The sequence below is a fragment of the Cyclopterus lumpus genome, chromosome 13 (genome assembly GCF_009769545.1).
Source record: "Cyclopterus lumpus isolate fCycLum1 chromosome 13, fCycLum1.pri, whole genome shotgun sequence".
In the NCBI taxonomy this organism is placed as follows: domain Eukaryota; kingdom Metazoa; phylum Chordata; class Actinopteri; order Perciformes; family Cyclopteridae; genus Cyclopterus; species Cyclopterus lumpus.
The window spans coordinates 2,806,369-2,827,577 of NC_046978.1; the positions used below are offsets into that span (position 1 = coordinate 2,806,369).

A 21,209-nucleotide genomic window follows, 5' to 3' on the forward strand; every position below is an offset into this window, starting at 1 on the left:
AGACAGATGTTTAACAGACAAGGTCAAGGAGTCCACACAATAATGTTCTGCTCTATTTCTCAGCATTGTTCAGATCCCCACATCCACATAAATCCAGGAAATTTCCTCTGGAATGGGAACCATGTCCGACTCTCACAGACCTATTTGTGTTTCTTTTCTTTCTCTCAAACACTCTTTTCGTGTCTCGTGATACAATCAACAGGGTTGGGAGTCATCACCCACACGTACATTGACACATGCACACCTACGAAAAAACAAAAAACAACTATCCAAAAACTATATCCACTTCTGACTCGGTTTCTTGTCCTTTCAAGATGTTTCTGGGGTTTGACAGCATTCAGAAAAAGTGCTGATGATGAACTCCCAAACCAGCAGAGAGAGATTATGAAACATAGGGGGAGGAGGAGAAATCTCCAATCTCATTATCCCTACCGAAACTAATCCACCAGGAACAACACCTCCAAGTAATCCATACCCATGTATGTGTGTTTTAGCTCACACATCATTGTGACACACACACACACGCACACACACAGATATTTATATACACATGCATGGTAGTATTAGGTGATCCATATTAATAAACAAAACAAAAAAGATGTCGGATATGCAGGACACAATGCTGCTGGGCTTGGAGGGAATCAAAAAAATCATCCTGCACGGAGGCACCGGAGACATCCCAAAAGTCATCACTGGGGCGAAGGTATTTATTTACATTGTCTGATTAATCGATGACTTTACGTTCACCTTTTGGACTGCTAACAAACTTAGCTCTCATCAGTTATAGACTATATACGCAGCTATTTCAATCGACAGTCGAGACTTTGCTGTTAATTAATCTAAATGAACCACATTTCAGAAGAATAGCAACAATTTATGATATGCATAAAAATGTGTATCACCAAGTTTTAAATGTTCTAAATCTAATTACAGGTACTAATACAAGTTATACGCACTAATCCTGCACAGTATCTTGAGCATGCAGAAACAAAAGAAAACCATTCTTCGAGACTGCGGTTGCAAAGCATCAATACGTCATCATGTGGCCGTGTTTGGAGTTTCTTCTACAAAAGAACCGTATTTAAAGGAACGTTAAAGTCATTGGCCTGCTGGGACTATGATCTGTGAAGGGTTGATGATACATTTCTTTTTCCTGATCTGTGCCAATGTTAAGCTATTGCAACTGTAATGAACGGGATGGGCACAATTATGTAGTTGCAATTCCCCCTGGCGGCAACAACCCTTTAATAAGAAGAACATTTTCAAAACCTAATCAATACACTTCGAACCATCTGCATCAGGTTTTGCAAAATGAGTCTATAACGTAAAGAACACTTAAATACTGTATGTGTGCAGTTTTTTTTTTCCAGAGGGAAAGCCTCCACTCCTTTAGAAGAAGACATTTTTGATATGCGACACTTGAATTAGAAAAATCTGCTGCTTCATATTTCTTGGGTGTGATATGAGTGTGTAGCTTTGCCATTTCCCTGTTCGCATAACGAACTGTATGTGGTTTTAAACGGTGTTATAGTTACCTTCTTTGCTTTCTGACAGTGGAAGTATATTTATGGTATTTGTGGTCACATGCATTTCTCCTTGTTATTTCTGATAATCACTTTAGCTGCCTTGTGTTACAAAAAAGTCTTAATCCATTTTAAGGCTGACATACGTCTTTGCAATTCATTAATTTGTTATTTCCCCCACTTTGTTATTTTGTCAACACTGTATTGTTTTAACAAGCAATCTTCGTGTGGCTCTTCTCTCTATTGGGTTCTCCCTCCGGTTCATTTTTACTCCAGGTGACGTTCCACTTCCGCACCCAGCTGTGCGATGAGGAACGCACCGTGATCGATGACAGCAGAGTGGTGGGGACGCCCATGGAGATTGTGATCGGCAACATGTTTAAACTGGACATCTGGGAGACCCTGTTGTCTTCCATGAGGATTGGTGAGGTGGCTGAATTCTGGTGTGACATCATTGTGAGTGCTATAAGACGTTAAATGCCAGCTGTTTCCTGTTTTAATCTGTTTCGGTGTTGCCTTGTTTTCCTTCTTGCTCATTATTACGAACAATGCATCATTGTCTGTTAGTACAAAACCCTTCTGAGAAGTGGGACTGTTCACTTGACACAGAATTATGTCACACTGCAGATGTGGAAGTTATAGAGCCTGCTTTGAATAACAGGTGCTGTAGGTACCCCACTTATACATGTAAAGCCATAAGATAAAGCACAAATGGAATAAAATAGGTAGAGTATATTGCATAGAATAAGTAGAGTATATTGCATCCCCCCGTGATTACTCTCCTGTTCGTGAAATAGAAAATGAACACAGATGTTTCGAGACAATAAATGTAAATGTCAAGAACAGAGTGAGGTGCTCTTTTTTTTAAACTGGATCAACAAGCTACCTGAATCAGAAACACTTGCAGAAGAAGAAATATAGTTTGCATTCATGTATTAAGAAAACTGCCTCAGAAACATTTGATTAACTTTAATTTTAGTTTCACTATAATGAATGTGGTTTCTGTGTGACCTCTCCCTGTTATGACATGTTGTCCCATAGACTATACAGATAGTTCATATACAAATATATACGCCCCGATAACAGAGACAGGTGTGATGAAGAAAACATACCTCCTCTGAATGTGTCGCAGAAGGTGTATCTTATTCAATCTGTCATGTGTTCTTTCTGGTGTGTGAGTGCTGGTGTGTCAGAGACAGGTGGGTTGAGGCATACTGTCATTAATCTGCAGCAGCCTCACTTTTCCCTAATCGGCTCGGATTCCAGCTCAGAGGGCTTTATAATCTGTACACATACGACATCCCTGTCTCAGGACCTCACATGCAACATGGCTGCAACACGCACACACACACACACACACACACACGCACACACACACACACACACACACTACTGGATATGTTGTGCAATGTCACTCCCATCCAGTAGAGGGCAAACTTGCCCCGTTAGACTGAGGAGATGGCTGGAGATGATGTGAAACAACTCATTTTAATATGAATTACAATCATTCTTTAAAACAATTTAATGCAAGATATATTTAGGGTTAACTGCAGTAAGATGATCTATATCACCATGTTACTCTTGATCAAGGAAGTGGATAAAGTGGCTCAAAGTCACCTTTAGTCTAATTCCATTTTATATTTTGACTGTTGGGATCCTCTCTCCTCTCCAGCACACCGGCATCTATCCACTTGTGGCCAAGAGTATGAGGCGCATTGCAGAGGGCAAGGACCCAGTGGACTGGCACATCCATACATGTGGTATGGCCAACATGTTCGCCTACCACAGCCTCGGCTACGACGACCTGGATGAGCTGATGAAGGAACCGAAACCCCTCTACTTTGTCATGGAGCTGATCAGGGTGAGAAAGAACGAAGTCGGTCACGGATTGGTGTGGACCTGTGTCAAAGGGAAGCTTCACAACAGTGTGTGTGCGTGTGCGTGTGCGTGTGCGTGTGCGTGTGCGTGCGCGTGCGCGTGCGCGTGGTGTAGGTGCAGCAGCCTAGTGAGTACAACAGAGAGACGTGGGCTATGAGCGATAAGGAGAGGCTGAAGGTGGTCCCCGTGCTGCACGGCCAGGGGAACAAGCTCTACAAACAAGGACACTACCAGGATGCCACACAAAAGTACAAGGAGGCCATCATCTGCCTCAAGAATGTTCAGATGAAGGTACATCAAATTCTTCGCCCAAAATCTTATCTATAAGCTTCTATAAAACAGTGTATATATATAGACATGGATCTGAAATACTCTTCAGGAAAAAGCATGGGAGGCCCCGTGGCTGAAGCTGGAGAAGATGGGCAACACCTTAACGCTCAACTACTGCCAGTGTCTTCTCCGCATGGAAGAATACTACGAGGCCATTGAGCACACCAGCGACATCATCAACCAGCACCCAGGTTTGACACCGACAGAGACTGGTGTGATGTGTGTGACTCAGGCGCCAAATCTGAAAAGTGAAACCAATGCGGGAGTGTCTAAAACTAGCATTATTTCTAATAGCCAGCAGGGGGCGACTCCTCTGGTTCCAAAAGGAAGTCAGATTAGAGAAGGCTATAAAGAAATTACCCTAGTTATCACTTGATTTATTACCAGAGTAAACATTGTAAACAGTAGTTAATGGTTTCAATTACTAGTGATGATTTAGTAAAGTATGGTCCCATTCAGAGTAAAATGGACCATAAAGCAGGGTATTATTTAGAGCGTGGCTACCTTGGGATTGACGAGTCACTACCACTACGTTTTCCAGCATGGAAGATGTTTTTGTCTTCCAATTTTGGCCCTTTCACATTGTGTTTTCAGCTAATGAAAGTTCGCTGTAAAATCTTTGTGACGGAAAATGTGAGAAAGGTCCAGCTTTACTGCCTGTGGCCCCTCACGCTGACCCTATTCTAGTCATGGTGACTTCTTCCACTTACTTTATACAGATAGTGAGCTTCTAATATGTGGTGTGAGGGCCTCTTAAAAGTAAAAGCATGTTTTTACCACATACAAAATCCCATTCCAGCCAGTTGATGTATTGTGAAAGTAAAAGACTGCCATACCATGTCCACATTACAGCCACACAGTTTATTCAGCCTTGAACAAGCCGAGAATGCTTTCGCTCTGCAGTTTTTTATGGTAGCTGTCAATGTATGTTTCATGTGTCTATGAAAGTTTAACCAAATAAAAAAGGTCTGGTTCCTGTAACGGTGTTTTTTAATTTCAAGGGACGATCCTTGACTTTGAGAAATACCCTATATGTGTATGTGTTCATATGCAAACATGAATCCAACGAAGTTGTAAAAGACTGAAGGTGCAAGTACTTTGCATCAGTTAGGAACATCCAGCGTGAACTTGTGCTTGTATTTGGCCTTCAGGTGATTATAAGGCCTTCTACCTGCGAGGGAAGGCCCACGCGGAAGTGTGGAACGAGGCGGAGGCTCGGCAGGACTTCAGCAGGGTGCTGGACCTGGACCCCGGCATGAAGAAGGCCGTCAAGAGGGATCTGGCTGTGCTGAACATGCGCATGGAGGAGAAGAACCAGGAGGACAGGAACAAGTACAAAGGCATGTTTTGACAAGAGACTGAAGTAGAGGTTTGAGAACCAGAGAAGTGATGAGCTAAAGAAGAGTAACGCTGGTAAATCACAAATCTCCACACTTCATTTTGCCTTTAACACCCTTCCTGCATTGACTTTCACAAAGACTGCGCCCAATAAAATCACCTATGTGCATCATCCATTCGTCCGTGTTCGATTTACATTGACTGTCGAAGCGCCTTATTTGGATTTCTTTCTAAAAATGTCCCCACACCAGATGTTGTGCGAGTCAACAGCAACACCATTATTGTAGTTGTTTTTAGCCAAATGTCATGCCACTATCTTCCCCCAAAACAACATTGAAGAGTTTAGGTGGCTATGTTATTTCTAAATTTTAATCTCTAGTCAGGATTCATATAAAATAAAAGTAAAGCCAAATTACTTCTCTGAGTCTTGTAAGTACATTGGCCTTCCACAAGGTGGGGCTCTGACCACAAGTATTCCCGTTTCAACCTGAACCCTGTTGGAGAAATGATCCTGAGCCCAGCGTTCTCATCTAGGGGCTCATAAAAATAAATGATCTGGCTTAAATCTACCGCTTGTCTCCTCCCCATATTTTCCTTTGTACATCTTAAAGAGAGCTGAAGGAAACGGAGGGCGTTCCATGCAAAAGGGAGAGTTATTACTAATACATCTGGGAAATGCACTAAAAAAACACATTTGAATGCCCTCATTTGTGAATTGAGATTAAATATTAGATCAATAGTATGACATCACACTGAGCGCTCAGTTTCATTGAAGGAATCCCCACTCATCACTATGTGCACGGTCACCCCCCACATCCATCACAACCACAGGTCACATTGCAGCGGAGCAGTCACTCAGACAAATGAGGCTGACGCTAATGCACCAGTTTAACGAAGAGGAAAATCAATAAGAGCAGATAAAAAAAAACTGGAATAAATATTCAGGTTGAAGCATCCAGCCCTCTAAAACCACCGTTACTAATGCAGTTCCTGCTGAGTCTTCTTGCCTGAAGAGAGGCAACTAAACAAGGAGCCTAACACTGCAGTTTGATACAGCACTCATTAGAGACCTTATGCAATGTATCTCTTCTCAGATCCAGTATTATATTTTCTTAATCTTCACACTTGAATGCCATCAGTGCTAATTAGAAAATTGATTTAAAGAATGGATTCATGATGCAGGGCTGTGCCATTGGAAACACTGCCCTGGACTAAAACATGGAGCAACAGTAAATTCTGCATAGCAGCACAATCGGCCGCTGGCTTTCCTCCATAAACCACTGGTGCTGATGTTGAGAAGAGGGGAAGAAAGGGAGGAGGATGAGGAGGAGGGGGCTGCTCCCCAACAGACTGCCCTGCTCCAACATAATATGCGTCAAGACGGCGGAAAAAAGACCATTTCAAACAGGAAGTACAGTGATTGTATAATCAAAATAAACTGGAAAAAGAAAATGTTTTTATTTTGTGGCACTTGTGTAATGTATGTATGTGGCAATACAATTACCTCATGTACTGCATTTGTTTCCCCTCTTTCATTCATTTGACTAATGCTTTTGTTTGGAGACCTCTTTTCCATTCACAATGCTTACATTTATAGTGAAGGCATAAAGGCTACAGTTATAGTATATCTAGAGTAGCAACAATACTTTTTGACACCGAATATTTTGTCAATGTACAGTTCTTTTCTAAAAAAAAAAAAGACAGTGTAATTCTGTATTGTTATATAAAAGACACATTCTTGTTGTAGAGCTGGGAGGGTAAAGACAAAAATTGATGTGATGCTGAAGTGATATGATAGCCTAATTAAATGAATCAACTACTTATTTAGGCTTAAAGATAAATGCATGAACATCAAAGTTACACCCCAGAGCCCCAAACCAACAATAAAATCCTTCTCTAAAGACTCCACCCTGCAGCCTGCATGCGCACAACTGTTTATCAATCCCACAACCGGAAATGAGGACAAAAACTCAGATAATGCAAACAGAAGTGGCAGACGCACAGTTTTAGTTTTCAGTGTAGAGCCCACACGAAAAAAAGTGTCTCGTTAAACTCACCTGTCTGAACCTCGTGCGACGCAAAGTGGCCTCCTGTACTCCTCACTCGGCTCCAGTCCCACTCCTCTCTCACAGCGGCACACGAGCCGTCCACTCGGCCTCCAGGTCCCACGTGAACCCTCGACGTTGTCAGACACATCGAGCTGAACGAGGCTCTGCCGTCACAAACCCGCACTAAGGCCCTCATTCCCCTCAAGCCCCTCAGTGAACGCGACGTTACAGTGCTGAAGGATTTGCATTTAGCGTGTTCATCAGAACTAGCATGCGCCTGTGTGCACGTGCTCGCCATGTGTGTGTTTTTTTTTTTACCCATAACGAAAATGACGTAATTCTTTATTACATTTCAGTTTGCATTGTTGCAGTGTTCACACGCTGTACAATATATACGATATTCGGTGGATGCATTACTTTCACCATATTCAAAGAGGACAGGGCTTTTATTTTGCATGTCGTCGACGGAAGTGGTGCGTTTTAAAATGTGTGGCTTGACACTGGTCACAAGTTAAGGAGAGTCGCTGCTGCTGCGTGCTGGAGGAGAGAAGGAGAAAGTGTCTGAGAGGGTCGCTTCAGCGTCATCCTCCTGTTTAAAGAAAAAAAGGAAAGAGAAGTGCTCAGGCTACTTTTCAAGGAACAGACCGACTTAAAGGAAAGTGGTGTAAGGATCAAGGCGGGCGACAGGAGCTCCTCTGACTGAATTGTTCCCCCTTGGATGTATCAGTGAGGAGGGGAGGTTTTCTGATCTGAGCCCCTCCGGAAATGAGCCACACGTTGGATGTGAAGGAAGACGACGGAAAGTGATCCAAGAGGAAGATGATATCTGCAGGAATCACGCTGCTTTCATCTCCTCTCTGATTTCATCCTTTTCTTTGAGGGTGTGCTGATCTGTTACATCCTTTCAAACTATCAGGTTTTCATGCACCCACCACACCTTGGCTGCTTCAAGCAGAATCTAAAAGAGCATTTGTAAAAGCTTACATTCAGCTGTGTTATGGGATGTCGGTGCCTCCCGTCTTTTAATTAATTGAAAACATTTTTGTTCTCGTATATTTCTTCTTCTTTTTTTAAAATCTAATTTGATACAAGTGAGACCTGAACATGGCCATCAACACGGACACCGACTTCCTGAAGTCCAACTTAAGTGAGGGTGGAAGGGGCACTCAGGCTGCGGACCCCCACGAGACGGAGAAACTCCTGGCGCTGACCACCGAGCCCGGAGGAAACGGGATGAAGATGTCCACCTCCTTCACGGTCAACATGGACAGCGACAAGGGCCAGGAGGCCGACCTGAACGGCCACGGCGTCGCCGTGAGGTCGGGCTCTGCCGGGCAACTGGGCGCCGCCGCCCCTCTCTCCCCGTCCAAGGCCAGCCTGAGCCGCTCCGTCCAGGAAACCCCGAAGCCCAAGGATTACCTCATCCTTGTCATCATGTCCTGCTTCTGCCCCCTCTGGCCCGTCAGCATTGTCGCGCTGGTGTACTCCATCATGGTGAGTGAGCATCCTTCTTACTCTTTTCTGTAGATCTCCCAAAACAAGAAAAGCTGGATCATGTAAATATGTTTTGTCAATGTGTGGAGGGACTGCATGCGGATGAACTGCATCTCAGTTGAACAAGAGATCAAAATATTGTCTATATTTTGTAGGCTATAGTCTCGAATTTCAAACTTCATAAACTCATATCTGTATTTGAAAATGAGTTGCGTATCAAAATAATCTGGTTCAGAAATGTCAAGTTTGTAGCAAGATGCCTATACAACATCTGTTATGGTGTTATTACTTTTTACAGTTGGCTATACATCATTTTGATGCTTGAAGAAAGTGAAAGTGATATTTATGATAAATATTTCTCTTCACTAAGAACAATGTTGTTTGTATAAGAGGATGGTCAGCAAAGTTCGAGAGAGAGGAATATTTATCCTAATAAATAATCATCAGATCAATGGGATTTTTATTATTATTATTGTTTCTGAAAACAGTCAAAAACTTTAATCAATACAATATAAAACTGAAAGAAGCAGCAAAACTACACATTTAGGAAGACAGAATTGTATTTGCTGTTGATAAATCACAACCAAGGAATATTCAATTATCAAAAATAGTCACTGTTTGATTTTCTTTATTTGACCCAATTGTTGGACTTTTTATTGTCTATCTAAACATTCAGGAAAAAAAGATTAATGAAAGATGTTTCCAATCTATTACACCAAAACCCCTCAGCTGTAAAGAACTCCACAGTTATTTTTATTCAGCGCATTGGCGTATCTGAATATCCTAAAATTGTGTAAATGATTGTGTTCAAGTGCAGGTAGCTCTGCGGTCCCTGATGAACTCTGAATATTCCCTGGAATACACACGCGCGCACACACACACACACACACACACACACACACACACACACACACACGCCTACATATGGAGCTCAATACATCCTCAGCTTACAGTACTAATGCTTCAGCTGCGGGTTGTTCTGGTTTAGAGGCGCTGACGCTTAATTAATCCTCTCACTGAAAGTTTCAGGATGCAGGAAATGCTGATCCAAGATGCAGCTACTGAAGCCTCGCTGGGCAGCCACAGATGCTTGATATGCTGCTTCTGTTTAGTGCTCTCCAATCAATATATTCTGGGGACACGATCCTCAGTTGGTCCTCAACAAACACTCTTGTCCAACCCAACTATGGCCTACGTGGCCTCTTTGCATTCACCCCACAGCACATCTCTAAGATCAATTTTGAGGCTCTATGATAAAAGTGAAAGCTGATACTTCTCTTGTTGTCCCCCTCTGCAGTGGTGAGAGGTCTGCAGTGAAAATGGTGGACTTGTTATTGAAGGCTGTGAGAGCTTGTGGCTCGGTTCAACGGCGTAGACATCGAAGCCAGATACTGCTGTGCTGGATTTCTAGGTGTAAAACTGTGAAGTGGTGTGAAGGTCATATGGAATCTGACCAGCAGAGATTTCTGTCAGTTTTGTGTTGTAATTTAGAAAAACTACCGATGTGGTGCAGCATTGATGAAGTATGTACCTCGTTGATAGTGACCCTCGTTTCACTTTGGCACATATACACTATTAAGAAAAACTTTATCACTTATGCAGTGATATTGCAGCAAAGCTAAAAACACATTAATAAAATGTGGCATTTCAGCCCGTACATCTTGCCAGAGGAAGCCCCGACGTAAGCTGCCAAATGCCTGTGATAACCGGCATGATTATTGTCCCAAAATGTGTAATTTTACTCTTTATGCCAGTGTGTCCCTCGTTCCACCCTTCTGATCGTGACACTCCTCCATCACAGTAGACTCGGTTGTTAAAAGTGTATCTTCTAAATTCATAAAGTCAATATATTAAATAACAAATTGTCAAGGTTTGTTGGGGTTTACCTACAAATGGTCCAATATTTATTGCAATGAAGTAATTACAAACGACACGTGTTTTGTCGTTATGCACTACACCGTACTTTACTTTATGTATTGCTGCATACTCGATGCGCAGTCTGAGAAAATCTCGGGGATCGTTACATATTCACATAATGTGACACAGCACGTCAGTAATCCTGCAACTTTCAATTTGTAATTGCTTTAATATGTGAAATGAAGCACCAAGTATTATATATATCCCTTAAAGATAGGAATTACTCCAATTTGGGAAGCGATTACATGTCTTGCTCAAGGACACATCTACTAGGGCGGGGATTGAACCGCCAACCCCCTGATTGAAAGACAGACCCTATTAGAAGAGACTTTCTTTTGTATTCAAGACATGAAATGAGCAATGCATGGCCCTCCTTTTTTCTTTTTAGAAGAAACGTTTCAAAGTGGATCATCAAGATCCATAACAACCAAAACAGAAACAGGCATAGTGCCTTTTTATGCGCGACATCGGCTTGTGCCATAAAATGTAACGTGAGAACCTGGAAATTTACAAATTCATGGTACTTGAGTTTTGGAATCGCATGCAACTTTCTGCTTCTATTCAATTACATTTCAGAGGGAACTAGCCAAGAGTAGTTTTGACTTCTTTACAATAGTTTCACGGCATTAGTTACTTTGGCTTCTGGGTAATTGTCTAGTCATTTTTAACCATTTTTCTCCCTGATAATAGAGAATATAATCAGCAGCTTAATAATTAGTTACAATGATACTAAATAATTAAGAATGAGCTCCACCTAAACCAACTACAACAGTAAAATCCTGTTTTAACATTAATGCGTGGGTAATGATATTATATATATATATTTTAACAGTCAGGGAACATTTTGTCTGCATTGAGTACTTTTTAAAACTTTAAAAATGTTTCCTGATTATCCTGGCATACTAGTATTTTTTAGTAGGCCTAAGTAACAATTTCCAATGGCGTATTTTTACAGTGTGGTATTAGTACTTGTACTTCAGTAAAGGATATGAATAATTCCTCCACCACTGAGCCAGGAAACAACAGCAGAGATGTCAGTCTACTGTAACTGTGCAGTGCAGAAAAATAAGACTGTTGACACACTTTTGCATTAAGTATCTGGCAGTATTTTTACCAGGAGTCTTTGAGTGGCATCAGTAGCACCTCTGTTGGGCCAGGTGTTTAACTCCTGTTGGCGGAGCTTAGTTGGTACTGGCACAGCCATTTGGGTTTTTCAACACACTTTACTTCTGACACTGTCCAGCAGCCAGCACTCAGACCTACAGAGAAACAAGGCAAAGGCAATGCAGTAGACCCATTAGTTCTGTAATATCACTCTTGTGGGCACTACACACCAAAGGGAATATCAGGCAGTATCCACGAGACACTCTGTACTTCCCTGAGCCATCATCATGAATCCACTGACATTCACAAGTCAGCCCCTTGCTAATGGCATATGAGAGAGGCATTGACAGAGGGCAAAAGGAAGAAAAGTGAAGGAGGGAGAAACTGGAGCTGGCCTCTAATTCAATAGAAGGCGAGAGAAGTCTATTTAGTTTCTCTGCAGAGGGCAGATTGCAGCAGTTAGCCACGCTCTGTGGCAGCCATCAACATGCTCTCTCTTTCCTGAGGGTATGGAAAGGGGATACGGGCCTCACAAAGAAGATCACAACATCATTTGCTGCAAGGGCAGATGGTTGTGAGAGAGACAGAAAATGGCTACCAAGTAGTCCTTCTCACTGGATTAGAAAGGAATTGAATCAGATGCCACAGGGATGTCAGATAAGTACAAGTGAGTCAGAGCAGGAAAGCAGAGGTTTACAACACTCGCTGTGAACAAATGAATCAAAAGTAATGTGGTTGCTACCACACGATACAGCCCTGGAGAGCAAGCGCATGGCTAAGTGCCGATCATTATCCCCCGCCCATGTGAAATGGATACTTCTGGAAAATGTAAAAAGAAAAAAAGAAACCGCTCAAAATGTAAACTGTTAAAAAAGTATCATTATCGCGGCAAGGTCAGAAGAAACACCCCAGACTGCAGGAAACTGTTAATGGAAATAATTATTTAACTAATTTGAACTCTGAAACAACCCCTGTATGCCCACCTGCTCAACAGCAGACAGGCAACGTTAGCAACTGGCTGGTGAACACAGTGGAGTGTTAAGACCCAAATATTCCCATCAGGAGCTGGTAAAAACCCTAACAGATTTAAAAGGAGTGGGAATATTAGATGTATATTCATCCAGTGGACACAAACAGTTTTAATGTGAATCCTTGTGTGCAGGAATGTAAATAGGCAATTGTTTGCTAACACGTTTGCCATAGCAACTTTATACGGTGATAATGTGTCATGTCTGCTGTCCCCAAGGGGCCAAAAATCCCATATGACCCTTTTATGGTGGTATGCTATAATCCTTTAATAATTTTAATATTTCCACATTACAAAGACTGCCTTTCAGACTTCCACTGCCTGTTTTAACTGACCTTTCTGAGACATCACTGTAGGAAAGGTGCAGCAAGCAAACAATGACATTTTAACATTGATAACCGATGTACAGACACAAATGTAAAAGAACCAGACAGATGTCTGTTTTTTAATCCTGTGATGAACCAAAATGAAACCATAATTAAAATACAATATGTTAAGGCCTCACTTCATCTTGTGTAAAAGTAGTCAGCATCTTTTTGCACCAGCAGATGGTGCATTAACAACAGGACTGACAAATCCATCATGATCCACCACCACTTCCAGCAGCAAGATAACCTAAAAGCCAACTTCCAGCTGGCTGCCGCCACAGATCTCTGACAGATGCTCTGGTGGAGAAGGCTTGCGGCTGGCAAACACGGAAGATGTGCAGTCAATTACGGGGATTGGAGAGGCAGGAGTAATAGGTTTTTACTGCTTAGACGGGCCTATCCCAGTAATGGGAATGCCCAAACTGCAGGAGCGTTATTGCACGCTCTGCAGATTTGCCTGTGAAATATGGACTTACAATGCTGCACTGGATGGATGACTGTGAATGTGTGTGGTGTGTATGTGTGTATAGGTAAATTACTTCTTATTAGCCATTTTTACTGCAGATATAGCGAGAGAACACTTTGCACTGGTGTTGCTAATTATGTAAAGGCCAATCAGAGTCCTGCAGAGAGAAAGCCAGACACCGCTCATATTATAATAGAACATAGATTTCCTATTTGCAATGTTAAATCTGTGCAGATAATTATATTATAATTCCACAGTGGATGAAATATGATATAATGTAGGGCTGTCACAATATCCGAATAACAATATTATCGCAATATCTTTTAAAATTGGTTTAATGTCTTCGGTCAAATTAACATTGTTTATTATGTGTTTTTACTCTCTCTTTTTTTTGGCAAAATACGAGTGCAGAGAGTTGGAGAGAGAGTCAGTTACCATAACTGTACAAAAGCGTGGTTTAAGAGATGCTGGATTATGTACAAGAAATCATCAAATGTGCGCTATGTTTTTTGTTTTTTTACCCAAAATTGATCGCAGCCTCCAAAAGTCAGATAGTGCTCATGAGAACAACTTTAGTTTCTGATTTAAAACATCAAAACTAATGACATCCCCTTGGGATTCAGCTGTACTTGTTGTGTAGTGCTACTTAACAAATGTTAACATGCTAAACTAAGTTACTAAGTTACGCCTGCTTTTCATCACATCGAAGTAGTGAAGAACTATACATGCATAATGTCGTACCTGGACTATTGTTGTCTGGTAATCATTTTAAAACCTTTGATGGATCGGGACAAACCCTCTCCTTATTGGTGATGAGTGTTTCCTTTTCCTGTGTCAATCTGATACCTATTTAGTTACAGATGTGTTTGCCCCTTTATAGACAGATGTATTGAATAATGAAAATCTAATTTTCTTTTGACAAACAAATTATTATGGCAGCATGCTCTCTTAATCTTAATGACAGTGGGCTGCGCTATAAACTAATTGGGCATCTTGTCCCGGGATTATCTAAATAAGCTACGCTAATGCTAACATGGAATAGTTGTCTTTTTTTAACAGTGTTTCAAGTTCCCAAGCTAACCACCGTATAAAAACCATAGAAATGTCTTTGCTGCAGCAGTACTCCGAGAATGAGTGCAGAGCCATCTTGGGTCTGACAGACTTGATCATCTGACCGCATTGAGTGGTTTGCAATTTTAATGGAGATTTGAGTGTAAAAAGACAGTCTAAAAGCCCTTAGCGGCCCCTAGAGGCTGCGATACTCCTTACACCCAACCAGACCAAAGTGGTTTAAACCAACAGCCTTCTCGTCTTAGAAATTACTAAATTATAAATTACCCTCAACCACGACTTTTGACACTTTTTTCTATTAAAGTTTCTAAGTTAAGTAAGTAAAAAACACATCAAATGAGGAAGGCACTTAAAAGCCACACAATGAGCCACATAAAAGGACAAGTATAAAGACAAATGAACAAAAATTTAAAGTGATTATTGGAAGTTAAAAATGACCCATCTAACAGACACACCAGCTCCTGGTTGTACATTGTCCACCAGGCTGATGCTGGCTCTCTATTATTAATGACACCCGAAAAGGGAAGCACTTACTGACTTACTAGCCTCCACCATCCTGTGCTGTGCTGTGCTGTGCTGTGCTGTGCTGTGTGTGCGCGCGTGTGTGTATAAGTGTGTGTGTGTGGGTATGTGTGTGTGTGTGTGCTTGCAATAAACACTGGACAAGACACTTTTGAGGGTAGAATATAGGGTATATTAAACAAGAATGCTGACATAGAAGCCCTTCCTTGTTTATTTATTTTTCTCCTTTTCATGATGGGTGGAAAAAAATATCATTATTTTGAAGCTACCTTCATTAATGTTTTCTCTCTAAGTAGGCGATAGACACAGTGTTTTCTGAAAGGGGCTTCCATTGATTTAGGTGCTGATGGTGCTTTTCTCTGTGATGTGGATCAATAAAGGCTCTACTGGGACTGTTTTTGCACCATAGCTTCACATTGCAGTCCTTGAAGTGAGAAGTTGAAGTGCTGTACTGTGTGAGAGAAAAGAAATCTCTTATTTTACTGTCTGGAGCCCAGATTGACACGTGCATTGATTGAGCTTTTGTGGCTTAAGTCACGTTGAAAATCACTTTCTTTGAAATGAATGATCATGCTTTAGAAGGAATGTGAATATTAGCCTATTAAATGAATTGTTACCTTAATTTAATGAAAAATAAACATTCTCAAACCAGCAGTTGAGATCATATTTTACATATGCTTCTTGAATAAATATAAAACGTATTAATATTGTTGTAAGATAATAATAATAATAATAACAAAAACCCTAGCTGTATTTTGTGTGTTTAACAATCCGCAAAAACCCAGTGAAAAACAGCAACATTAAATATACTGTTTTTACAAACATAACAAGAAAAGATCGCAATATCTGTGTATTTTAAAAGAAGTTTGCAGCAAAGTTGTCTCGGATGTGGGATCTGACAACACCTGAGACAGCCTGGAGAGACCCTTCTGTCTTTGCTGTTGTTTTAACACCGAGTATGAGTGAAACCTTTTTTAATACTGTTTTCTGACCTTTCATACAATCTCACTCCCAAAAAGTAGTTAAAATTACCCCACAGGGATGCTGATGGAGGCGGACTCACACAAGCTGGTATGATGGACATTGCCCAAATAGCTCTGGGTTGAAATCTAGTGAAGGGACAGGCCACTACATAACTATATTTCATAGTTGTGTTAATAAAAGCATTCCTGGACAGTTTTCACCACTTGGCATGGTGCGTTATCTCATTGAAAGATTGTGGACGGGATGGCAAGTTGTCCTGTAGCATTCAAATAAAACATCGTAAAGGTGAGTGCCAAACGTAATCAACACCATCACACAGCCACAATGCTGCGGTGTTTTCTCTCTGCATGATGGATGCATTTAGTCACACAACCAGAGGGAGACAGCAGGACGTGGAATTCATCAGACCAGGCAATGTGCGTCCAACACTCCAGTGTCTGATGTTGTTGTTGTTCCTTTCCCTCATTACAACCTGTAATTATTGTTCAATGTTGATAGAAACACAACTCTGTTCAGCCATTAGCCGTTGTACCACATTTGTGTGAAGGTGGGTTGGAGTATGTGTTCTTATTCTCACACTAATGGTGCACCATCATCAGTGCACCAATAATGCACTGATGATGCTCTGCATGCTTCCTGTGTGTCTATTTGAAGCTCTAACCTGACATCTAGGATTATATTTAAATACTTCCGGTCTGTTATAGCACATATTATTTTCATTTGACTTCAGGTCTCTTGATTTGATTCACCTCGTCGATCTATGTGGTTCTCATGGTCAACAAATTACATTAAATGAAAAAAACCAACTAAATTATAGTCTGTGATTCATACTTTCAGGTCACTAATCACTATATATTTTATTCTTTTAGAAAGGGTCAGTACTTCCTAAACACTTCTAACACATTTTACTCAAACAGGAGTAAATGGTTGGGGACTATTTTCAGCCACAGATTAATACATTTGGTAAGCTAGTATTTATGGATGGGGTTTGACTCTAAACAAACTACAGCGCCTATGTTCATCGCAATTATGAAACATGTGGTCCATTTCAGACAACACAAATTATCTATATCCAGTTTGGGCTGAAGAGCTGATGCCTATTGGAGGGATCAAGTAATGGGATTTCTTGACAATTTTGTTTTGAAAAGTACACGTTTAAATACTACTGAAGTAGTAGTGATTGAAAAACCTTCAGTAACATAGAGAGTAAAGATAAAATATATAAAAGACAACTAATAGTTCAATTGTTTTGAGGAAGAAAAAACACATTCCATTACTTGAACCTTTTGTTTTAGACTTGTGTATGTGGCATGTACAGTAATATGTGTTTAACAGTATCACAAATGACAAATTAAAAGCACCCCAAATTAAACCAATTTTGATCAGAAGATGGTGACATATACAGTGTGAGATTTGTTGTTTTGGGGCTCTCACACATGAAGGATTGAGGATTCCCATCCATCATGCCACACACACACACACAGACACACACATATATATATATATATATATATATATATATATATATATATATATATATATATATATATAAATCATCCTGTCCCCATATCTGTAGCATACATAAAGCTATATACATACAACATCAAGTTGATCTACAACCCCTTCACACCACTGCGCTCACCCCCCGATCCAATTGGCTCTGCAAATCACATCGTTTCCTCAATCCCAATCTGAAAAAGACAAATTCACCATCAATTATTGTTGCCATTTTACTTTACTCTACAGCACCTAGTAGACAAGTCAACATGACTTTACTCAGTGTGTATCATTTCCCCTTTAAAATAGTTCGCTGTTAATTAATGGAAACCACCTGATATATATGTTAAAGTTTGACTCTCATAGAACTGCTTGTACTGCGGAGGGATTATGTTGTGCTGATAGAGTTAATATAGTGACATCTGATTCAGATGAGATTATCATTTCTGAGTACTTCTCTCTCACATTTCCACTGTCTGTCACAGAAATATTAAAGGGTTCTTTGTTGCTGGTTGCTTTTATCAATGAATTGAAGCACTGGAGAATTGTACTTATTGAAAGTCACTGTGTATCAGGGGCTTTGAAACTTTCGATTTTAATTTAAAATAAAATGGGTTCTCATAGACACATATGGCTAGTCCATTTGGTCCAACCCTCTACAGTTATTGATCATATCTTATTCTTGAGGTTGAGGTCAATTTCTACATACAGTTTTACTTCATTGGAAATTGTGACTGCAGCTGTTTCAGTGGGATGGTGTTCCAGCTCTTTCTGAGACATGAGTTTGTCTGGGAATATTCGCACAAATAATGTGACAAAAGAGCGATCAATTTCTATTTACACAAGTTGTCATTATTTCTTAAGTGATCTCTTGCCAATATGAATACCTCCAGCATTCATTCAGCCCCTGATAAGCCCTTTGAATACACTTCAATTGTGTCATTATGGTCTTCCAACAAAAATCTCTCATAGCTGGCAGAGATCGCCTGGCGTTCCCACATATCCTAATAATATAATAATATGAATAAATCATGCACTATTCAATGCCCCTGGCATCTCAACTCCTCGATATGACACCAGGTTGTGCTCATTCCAGGATCTGAGACGCTGTTATGTCCTCCCAGGCACTTATTTCCTATTTTATTTATAATTCACAGCATGTAATTTTGTGAGGTTTGTATTCTATTGTATGTTCTTGATATTAGATGTATTTAATCTGCATTCATGAATATATGGACCAAGTTACTTTCTTTTCATGGTTTTATATCAGCAATTTTCCATGAAGCAAGGAGAATATTATTACTTTTCACTGGGGTGCCAGTGGAATATATACATTAAATATAGGAACTTCTTTGTGAGCGATCACCTTCCTTATCTTTGATTTGAGCATTTAGTTGAATATGTGCCTTGTTTTAGAGTAATATGACCATTCCTCTCTCATGCCACAATAATATGTATTCATGAACCCCTTTCCTATCTGGTGTTGTTCACTATTATTATGTAAGATGTTATTTGTCTATGCCTTGCTTCACATTATCATCCAAGCGTCCCTCTTGGTAACACCCTGTGCTTTTGTGTGTCTCCAGTCCAGAAACAGTCTCCAGGTGGGGGACATTGACGGGGCCAGGAGGCTGGGTCGACTGGCTCGCCTGCTCAGTATCGTCTCCATCGGCCTGGGCGTCGTCATCATCGTGGTCTTTGTCTCATTTTCAGGTGCAGAAACAACAACGAGGACGACAAATGACAAAATTCAACGATGGCTCGTTTAGTGTTGGTGCTTGTGACTCATATTTACAAATGGTATTTGGTGAGGCTTCAGTAACGAGTGTATAGTGCTGAACCTTAACTCTATGGTTATAGTATATCTTATGAATGTGCAACGGTATATCACTTAAAAAAACATGCATGTGCACATGTCCACTCACAGACGAGCACAGGGCTTTAACAACAGGTGTTCAACAACAAAGAATACCTACTGCATTACAATTACAGGATGATATATGACACTACCACACTAGCATGAGATGGGTGTTTTTCTACATCTCAACTCAGCACATATCCAAGGTGTGTGTGTGTGTGTGTGTGTGTGTGTGTGTGTGTGTGTGCCTGTGTGTATGTGGATTGATTTAGCACTGCAGTGACCGTACTGACTGCGCAGCAAAGCCTTCGACACTTGAGTTGCACCAGTCAGAGTATTTCATGTGCTGGTGGGTTCACGCTGACTGTGTGTCTGACGATGTCACGCTTCTCCTCTTCTTTCTCCTGCAGTAAAACACTGACGTGGAGGACCTGAGGGGGACAAATTAACCGTGAAAGCCAAACCACAGATGCAACAAAGAGGGGAAAAAGCCCAAGAAAAAAAGAACAAGAAACAAAATTCCCAACTTTATGCCATATTGTAATTACATCATGACTGACCTCCAGAAAGCAAAAAAATAGGCGACTCACGAGAGTAGGTACTGCAGCAAGTAAACAAATAAAGAAAAAATCAGCGATGCATGCATTAGAATCCAGTAACATTTGCTTGACAAAAATATTTATTTTTGGAACAATGGACTTCTTAAATGAAGAGTATGATCTACGTCTGAGGAGAGAATGGACGATGTCCACTATGTCTGGGCTCCTTCGAAAAACAGATTCTGAGTTTGGGCCTCAAACTTTGGACAGCTGCGTATAATCCTCATATATTCCTTACTGAACCTCTTGCATTCAAAGCATATACGGCTACAAATATATTTGAAAGATGGATATATGAATACATATATATAGATGTACATTTTATAAAATGTTTGTATTCCAAGTGGTGCTGGGTTTGTTAAGACTGTCACGATGGCTGCTTTGTCAGGATTTGTGAAAAGGGGCAGGGAACACGTTTAAAATTTGTGTTATTTATTATAATTGTTTTAACTAAAAGCAAAGAGACCAACTGCATGCCTGAATGTAGATAACCAACATTCTGCCTTCGTTTTGACTGTTATTAGTTTTCTTATGAAGGAGGCTGAGAGCTAACAGGTTTGCACATGGAAGAGTGATTATTATAGTGTACTTTGTTGTGTACATTATGTGAGTCCAGCCACTGTAGAATGTGACAGGGCTGGAAACTAACCCTCTGTATATCTCACATCTCTTGAACCTTGCTCTTGCAGAGTAAAACGCATGCCAAAACTCCCTCTTTTAATTTCACATTCTTCCGTTCTTTACCACAAACATAATTTAGTGGCTGCTATCCTTCATCTTGTTCCCCTAAACTCCATTTTACAAATGATTACCTTGTACTACCTTTCTACACCATTGCTTCCCATTTTCCATTATCATTCTTACATTGTTATACATTGACTGTTATATTCCATTGTTTCCCTTCTGCTCCTTGTATTGGTAGGACATATATTTATATGGGAATATATATATATATATATATATATATATATATATATATATATATATATATATATGCAATATGTATGCATGCTATGGGCCAAATCGGCTTACACGCATTTATTTTTTGTAAATGAACAGGTCTAGGTTTGTCTGAATAACAACAAATAGCATTTAAAGAACATTTCTCTGAAATCCAAGCACGACAGATTATCTATATTCATCATCACTTTATCACAGATAAGTCACTGTATTAAGTCTCCTGTG

At 40.4% G+C, this 21,209-nt stretch overlaps 2 protein-coding genes across 5 annotated transcripts; both read left to right on the top strand.

Annotated features, from left to right (window-relative positions):
* Positions 1-598: 598 nt before the first annotated feature.
* On the top strand, positions 599-5,082 carry aipl1 (aryl hydrocarbon receptor interacting protein-like 1). Of its 4 annotated transcripts, none has more exons than XM_034548793.1 (6): positions 599-703; positions 1,800-1,979; positions 3,196-3,384; positions 3,516-3,692; positions 3,781-3,922; positions 4,883-5,082. In XM_034548793.1, exons 1-6 carry the CDS (start codon positions 599-601, stop codon positions 5,080-5,082), a joined length of 993 nt encoding a protein of 330 aa, XP_034404684.1. The 4 variants fall into 4 exon arrangements, with proteins under 4 accessions (XP_034404684.1, XP_034404687.1, XP_034404685.1 ...); XM_034548796.1 differs by having other exon boundaries at positions 608-703; positions 3,853-3,922; XM_034548794.1 differs by having other exon boundaries at positions 608-703; positions 1,836-1,979.
* A 2,903-nt stretch (positions 5,083-7,985) lies between these two features.
* Positions 7,986-19,908, top strand: trarg1a (trafficking regulator of GLUT4 (SLC2A4) 1a). The gene is made up of 4 exons (XM_034549108.1): positions 7,986-8,033; positions 8,210-8,611; positions 19,154-19,280; positions 19,836-19,908. The coding sequence occupies exons 2-4, from the start codon at positions 8,222-8,224 to the stop codon at positions 19,844-19,846; spliced, it is 528 nt and encodes a 175-aa protein (XP_034404999.1). The 5' UTR covers positions 7,986-8,033; positions 8,210-8,221; the 3' UTR covers positions 19,847-19,908.
* Positions 19,909-21,209: the final 1,301 nt, after the last annotated feature.